Genomic DNA, 6,927 nt, shown 5'->3' with positions numbered 1-6,927 from the left:
AGGGAAAGAAGCAAACATCAATATCTCACTTAAATTTTTATACATAAAACTCAAAACCAGTTTAGTCCCAGGTGGCAATAAGAAGTTTCAAAACAAAACATAAGCAAGCAAAGGAATACAGACTTTTCAATTGGTGGGAAAAAAAGTTCTTAGATATATAAGGAAACTTAATTGAATTTTTGTACCTTTTTTTTTAACAAAAAATTCATTAATTAAATTATTCTCAAACAGGAACTCTATTTATGATTATATATATTAGGCTATCATTGAAAAGTAGATCAGAGTTAATACATAAATCCTAGTGAGATTTTTCAAGAACCAAAATGAATTCACAGGATAAAAGTGTTATTCTCTTTATGACTACTTGAATATCAATTTACTTTTTTAGAAAGGTAAACTGTTTTATTTATAGAAATAGGTATCACAAACAAGGCATGTGAGCAGAGATACTGTACACTACTGCTGTGGTTTTGTTTGTGCCAAATGATTGCCAACTGACATGAATGGATGATCATGACAAAAATTATTATTTCTCATTCCCAGCATGCACTTGACATATTATAATCCATCAAAAAACTGAGTTTAATGAAAGAATATGTATTGGATATCCAATAACAGTCAAAGATGAAACTATCACACAATTATATAGTGCAACTTCTTTAGAAATTTTTTAAAATAATAATAGTCTTTTAATTTTCTTTAAAAAACATCTATATGAATCAATCAATCTCATTTACTGCAGTCTGCAACTGATTTCAGTCTGCCAACCTTTTGGTATTCTCCTAACTGGTATTCTGTTATTGTTTTCTGTGGCTGCTCCATTTGAAATGAACCAGCAGCCTAAAGCAGGAAGGCCAACTGTTCCTCTCGTACTAACAAATGTGCTAATATGCACTAGTTTAAACTTGATCTATCAAGTGAATCAGTGAACCATGAAGGGTGGTGGGTCAATCAGGGTGTTCAGAAAACAAAGGCTCATAGGGCAGCAGAGACGCTATGCTCAGACATACATCTGTGCTGCTTTCAGTTCTTAGCTTTATGAAAACAGGTTTATGTTACAGAAGTTAAGAGCCTGGAATCATGTCATTATTGCATACATTTATAAATACTTTATACAACAGTAAGAATATTATACATGAGGAAAACTAATAACATGAGACAGATTTCTTAATGTAACTATGGAGACACCACTGTTAATATTAACTAACCAAAGTTAATGTTTAACATTAATGGTTTAATTAAAACTTCATGCATGAAGTTTCAGACATTCATATCAAATCCCAGTGTGAGAGATACTACAAAACAGCAGATAAAAATAAAATGTATTTCATGCATTTTTTTGCTACTTCATAATTTATTCTTAACCATATTTGCTGCCTTCTGTTAGTTTACAGAGTTTTTAAGTAAAACTTTTTCAAAACAACTGTTAATAAGTCTTATCCCGCTAAAAAAAACCCCCAAAAATAGATAAACATTGATAATTATGCATTTTCTGTCATTTCTCGTCCTGTCTTAACCCTTTAAGAAACATTGGGCATTTGCATGGACAGACAATTTTAAATTAAACAGTGAATTCCACTGACACAGTATGTCCACTGTACATGCCCGTAAGTCCAATATAAAAAGATGCAATGTATAAATGGAAATCGCAAAGAGTCAGGTGTACAACAGGTCTGACGTGAGACCAACAGCATACTAGAATTTGTCTAAGCTGCCATCTGGGGCTTCCCAAGAGCCAGCCCAGAACCAAGGCTCCATAGGTGCATGACTTAAGATGGCAGCGGTTATTTTACATCAGTTTAACAAATACGCAATATACAGAAGATCACAGTTTTCCTGAAGACCGTACCATTGAGCAAACTCTTCATACCTAGCTGGCATGCATCTGAAGAGCAGCAACATTATGCAGAAAATAAGAACTTATTTAAAAGTGGAAGATGGCAGTAAATGTGTTTTGTTACCCTGTCTCACACAGACAAAAAGCCATAATAGGAGACACTGTAACTAAATTCTAAACAACTATATTATATCTGTGTGCTCACTTATATGATGACAGGCTTCATAAAAAATTATAGCTTAGTTAGACTTTAAATTGAAGTAGCCTGAACACAAATTCAAAGCAAGAGAGGATACTCACTATGAAGACAGTAAAAATGAACAGGAAAAAGCCATGCAAGAAACATTTGTGTCAGACATAAAATACACAGTAAAAGGGAAACTGTGTACATGGTATTTCAGAAAAAAAAATTAAATAAAACTCTAGCTTGTATCATCACTGGTAAACCTGCTATTGTTCTTCCTTAATTAATGTAAATGCATAAAAATCAAAAAACCCGTCAAAGAGTATGGTAAAGAAATAAAAACTGCATTTATTTTCAGAAAGACACACCTTTTAGTAATATTTAGCCATTTTGACAAGTGAAAATACATGTTTACTGACAGCCATACCCAAACATTTATACACTCTGCTTTGGTAAATCACCTGCTTTTAATTTGCTCCAGCCTAGAAGCAATAAAAAAAAAATAATCTTCAAGTAAATAATGCAGCAGTTAATGAAAATCTACTTTGTGATCAAGACAGACTAGAAAAAAGACATGCATTTAAATTTTGACTATTTTAGAAGGATGAAATTTTAATGTTATCTTGCAGTTCATAAGGAAACCAAAAAGGAGCCAATTTGAGTTCATTAACAAAGATGTCACCGGCACTATTACGAAAACGACCTGTGGCAAAAACTATGAAAATTCATCACTGTTTCAAGCAGACATTTATCAGTGTGCTCTTTGAGATTTCAGTTACTGAGGAATCAACAGAACTTACCCGCATTTTATACATTTAGTCCAGCCTTGAATGCCACTGGGGACTTTCTACCAAAGTTTGGTACATTTTAAATCAGAAGACTGTTTTCCGAATTATACCATTACTGTTTGAATTACTGATAATGTGTCCCTGCCACACTGAGTGCAGAAATGCTGCTGCTTTTTTTCTGATTTTCTGGATAGAAAGGCAGTTTGAATATCTACTCAGACTTCAAAATGTAACAGTGTGAAAACTACTTTTATTGTAATTACAGACTTAAAACAATATACACATTAGTAAATTATATTTTGGGGGTTGTGTTTGGTTATTTTTTCCCCTCCAAGTCCTGATTATTCCTGAAGTAAAAGGAAAGGAGAAAAATGTACTGATTAGAGATCAAGAAAAATCTGCACTAGGTTTGAGCTTCTGGAGAAAGACTGAAGATGAAGGAAGAACTAGAAACAGCAACATTGCACAGAATGCTTTTTTCAGGTAGTTGGCTTCCAATTACAAAGCCATAAAACAGAGGCTGCACCTCAAAGTCAAGGCAACCTGAGCAAGAGACACTGCAGCTTTTTTTCTGTGAACATATGGTATCACTGCTCCTGATGGATGGAGGGTAATCTGGGAACAAAACAAGACATTTGCTCCTTATGCAAATGTCCTTGCCTTTATGGGTAGCTGGAGATCTGCAAGAATCTTGGCACTTCTGCAGATTTAGATATTTTGTGATAAAGTCTTTCAGAAAAGGGCAAGGGAAGGCACTTTTTAATACACATTTTTATTTGGAAAATCCAAAGCATGTTGTAAGCAAACAATATAAGAATGCACCATGAGTAACTCATGTTATTTTACTTTCTCTAATATCTGTTTTTGACAGAATCACTTTACTAGAAGTACACTATAAATCACTATGGAAAGTGTTGTTAAAAATGCTACAGACATGTAAGATTTGAATTCTGTAATCTGGCTCAGTATTAACAATTCAGCTGGAGTTTTAATAGTCTATTACAGGATGGATTGTTTTTCTTCTGTAATAAACAAACTCACTTGCTACAGTCTGTAAACAGACATACATTTTGGAGCTAATTCAGAGAGTTTGGTTTGTGGGCGCTTTTTTTGTTTTTTTAAATCACAAATGTGCTATATTCTGTGTCTTTCCAATATTGATGGTATTTAACGACAGTGAAAGGCTTTGGTTTGTTGAAATTTTTTTCCCTAAATGGTGAATATTTTTTTCTTAAATTTGATAGATTCCATTAAAAAAAATTCACCTATCATGGGTTAAACAAAGCACCCTGAAACTGGCATTAGCCCAGGCAAACACAGAAAGATATTTTTAAAATAAAGAATTGCCTCTCATCACTAGCTAGTGTCAATACATTTTGTATCAAATTATACACTAAGAGTCCTAAAGAACCTTAAGAGCACTTCCACCTGTGAATTTGTGAAGAGAGGAAAGCCTCTCCCATCAGTCTCTTAAGGAATCTGCAGGTCTCAAGTGGGAGCTCCTAAACAGTCACTGGGAAATCCCTGAAGAGTTCCCAGGATTGCAACAACTGTAGTACCATCAGATCTGCTGCAATTCTAAGTAAAAATATCAGTAATATATTTTATTTCTTTAAGAAACAGATTTCCCAGAAAACTCTTCAGTCAGAATACAGTAAGCTACTTATTTTCAGTAGCGTCTAAAACACTTGCAAAAAGTAGCATTAATTTATTTTTTACAGATGCATTAGTCAATACTGTCACTTTCCTAAATTTTACACTTCACCACGTAAAACTTTAGTAGTAAACAAAATTTTCCAACAATAATATTCATATCTTTGTGCCTTAATTTCCACAAGCAAAATATTTTTCTATGTTTCACTCAACCTTATGTACTGCCAATCGAAACAAGTCTGAAATAATGATGATATCAACCCAAATTAAGCGCTTACCATTCAAAATTTCCTTCAGATGTCTAAACCATGAATGACAATGATCTTCACTTAAGTTATTTAAATGGATAGCACAGTCTGTTAGTTTATTTTCTTCTTTATTCAAGCATTTAAAAATTGTGATACCCAACAAAGTACCACCATTTTTCTGTCCTACAAAACGACGACGTTTCAGTTTTACTGAAAAGATATCTTTCATGTCAATAATCTCTTCTTGAGCCTGTAAAACCATACTGGAATCACCTGTAGGGGAGGAAGAAAAAAAAAAAGAAAGAAGTGTTATCAACATGATTAGGAGTAATATCTAAAGAAATATTGTAATGGCTTTATCTCTAGCGTCACTTGTTGCATCTGCAATATATGATATATATCTGCAATATATATGATATCATATATCATATGCATATACTGAAACTTATTGCATATCATTTGCCTCAATCACTGGTCTTATATTTTACCAACTTCCTGTTATTTAGGTTAGGTATCCAGCTATATAAATAGCAGGATTTCAAAGAGGCTATTTCATCCCTTTTCTGATATTAAAAAAAAAAAAAAAAAATTTGCAGGCTCCAAGAACAGTGACAATTTCTCTGTGTGTTTGCATTCAAAAAACAAATTCTTCACTGTATTCTCTTAAATCATAGCTCTCAGAGACCAGAAAGTGTGCTGTGACCCAAGCTGACTAAAGGCCAAAGTTACTTTTTCATTTGATATAACTGCTGCCTTTTGGGTTTAGACTAGCGACATATCCAGAAATAGTTAAGCAAAAATAGAAAAATAAACCAAAAGTATGTCGCCCATCTTATCTTTCATTTTCAAGTTATGGATTTACTTAAAAGACAAGTAAAATAGAAACAGTTTCAAAAGTTCTTGTGACAGTTCAAGACCCTCACTCCAGGGGAGATTTGTGTTAGGCTGGACCACCAAGTGAAGGTTTTCTTACCTCAGGGCTATTATACGCAAGGACCCTGTGTCTGCAGACACTATCACTTCAGTGACTCTAGTTCCAACAGCCTTTTGGAGATATATCAACTTAACCACTGTGGTACAGGCTTCTCCTTTTTCTGCTCTCTTGAGCTGTAAAACACCTGATTCCTCAAAACCAAAGTCAAATAGACAGTCTGAAGGAAAAACGCCACCACTAAATGACACTATAGGTGTCAGATACTCTGGACATGAAAATAAAAGTTTCCCTGCTTGCTTTGTAATTACAGCAGATCCAATACAGGTCCCTTTGCAGCCCAAGGGAAGAAAAGCTTGAAACCAGAAACCTTTTCCAAATCTTGCAACAGCTCGGCCAAGTGGTTTCTCAATAGCAAAAGCCATTCCAGATTCTGTTTGATGAATATTTGCTGCATGCTGTACTGAAGTGCCAGGGAGAAGCTGAAAAAGTCTATTTTAACTGTCTTCATGAAGAAGATGGACAGTACTGCAGGTGTGAGACTGCAAAATCAAGTATCACCTATTTCATTACACCACATGAAGCTGAGGGCTTCAGAAAGTCATCGTTTTTCTGAGCAGGAAAAAGGAGTCTGTGTCAATTCTTGTAGCAGTTTGATGCTGGCTTTCTTGACTTCATTCCTTGAACCAGACTATGCATTGATCGTCTTTCTATCCAGAAATCCTGGAGGACTGCTACTCAGCCATGCTAATGCAGCTAAAGCTCAGGTCAGTATTACTTCTCCCAACAACTCTCAACCAACCCATTTTGGTATTTTTCCTATTCCATAACAAATAACCTACTGCAGAGATAAAAGCATGACCTTGCTGTGTTTCCGACGCACTTTTCCAACTTGTTACATTTTACCATCTTAATTTCTCCGTATGTCAGCTACTAAGGTGTAAAACTGGAACTAAAACAATTCCATACTTAGCAGGAATATTGTGACAAGTAAATGTTTGTGTGCACTGAGCTAGTACACGGGAAATTGTCTGTAGTGCAGATTTTCAGAAGGATGCAGCAAGTAAGCAGAAGGCAACTCACCAAACAATAGAAAACAAAACAAAGATTGAAGTGCTATAATGACTGCTGTAAAAGTATTTTCCATAAGATACACTGAATGAAACCAGGGGACTGAGGGGAAAAAAACGTCCATTTGAACTCTGACTTTGCATAGAGTCAAACAGCAAGCGGACTTTCTACAAGCAACCTTAATACTAACATTACCAAATCTGAGATCTTGATTT

At 34.6% G+C, this 6,927-nt stretch overlaps 1 protein-coding gene across 1 annotated transcript in view; it reads right to left on the bottom strand.

Annotated features, from left to right (window-relative positions):
• Positions 1-6,066, bottom strand: part of LOC104621981 (ceramide kinase-like protein) — a gene marked incomplete at its 3' end in the record, with an annotated part of 19,991 nt that extends 13,925 nt beyond the window's left edge. Inside the window, exons 1-2 of the mRNA XM_010288620.1 lie at positions 6,012-6,066; positions 4,741-4,983 (exon numbers count right to left, since the gene is read on the bottom strand). Of these exons, the coding sequence (XP_010286922.1) occupies positions 4,741-4,983; positions 6,012-6,066 (298 nt within the window). The remainder of the gene's footprint in view (positions 1-4,740; positions 4,984-6,011) is intronic.
• Between the last annotated feature and the right edge of the window lie 861 nt (positions 6,067-6,927).

The sequence above is a fragment of the Phaethon lepturus genome, unplaced genomic scaffold (genome assembly GCF_000687285.1).
Source record: "Phaethon lepturus isolate BGI_N335 unplaced genomic scaffold, ASM68728v1 scaffold15186, whole genome shotgun sequence".
NCBI lineage: Eukaryota > Metazoa > Chordata > Aves > Phaethontiformes > Phaethontidae > Phaethon > Phaethon lepturus.
This window is presented reverse-complemented; position numbering and strand designations above follow the sequence as displayed.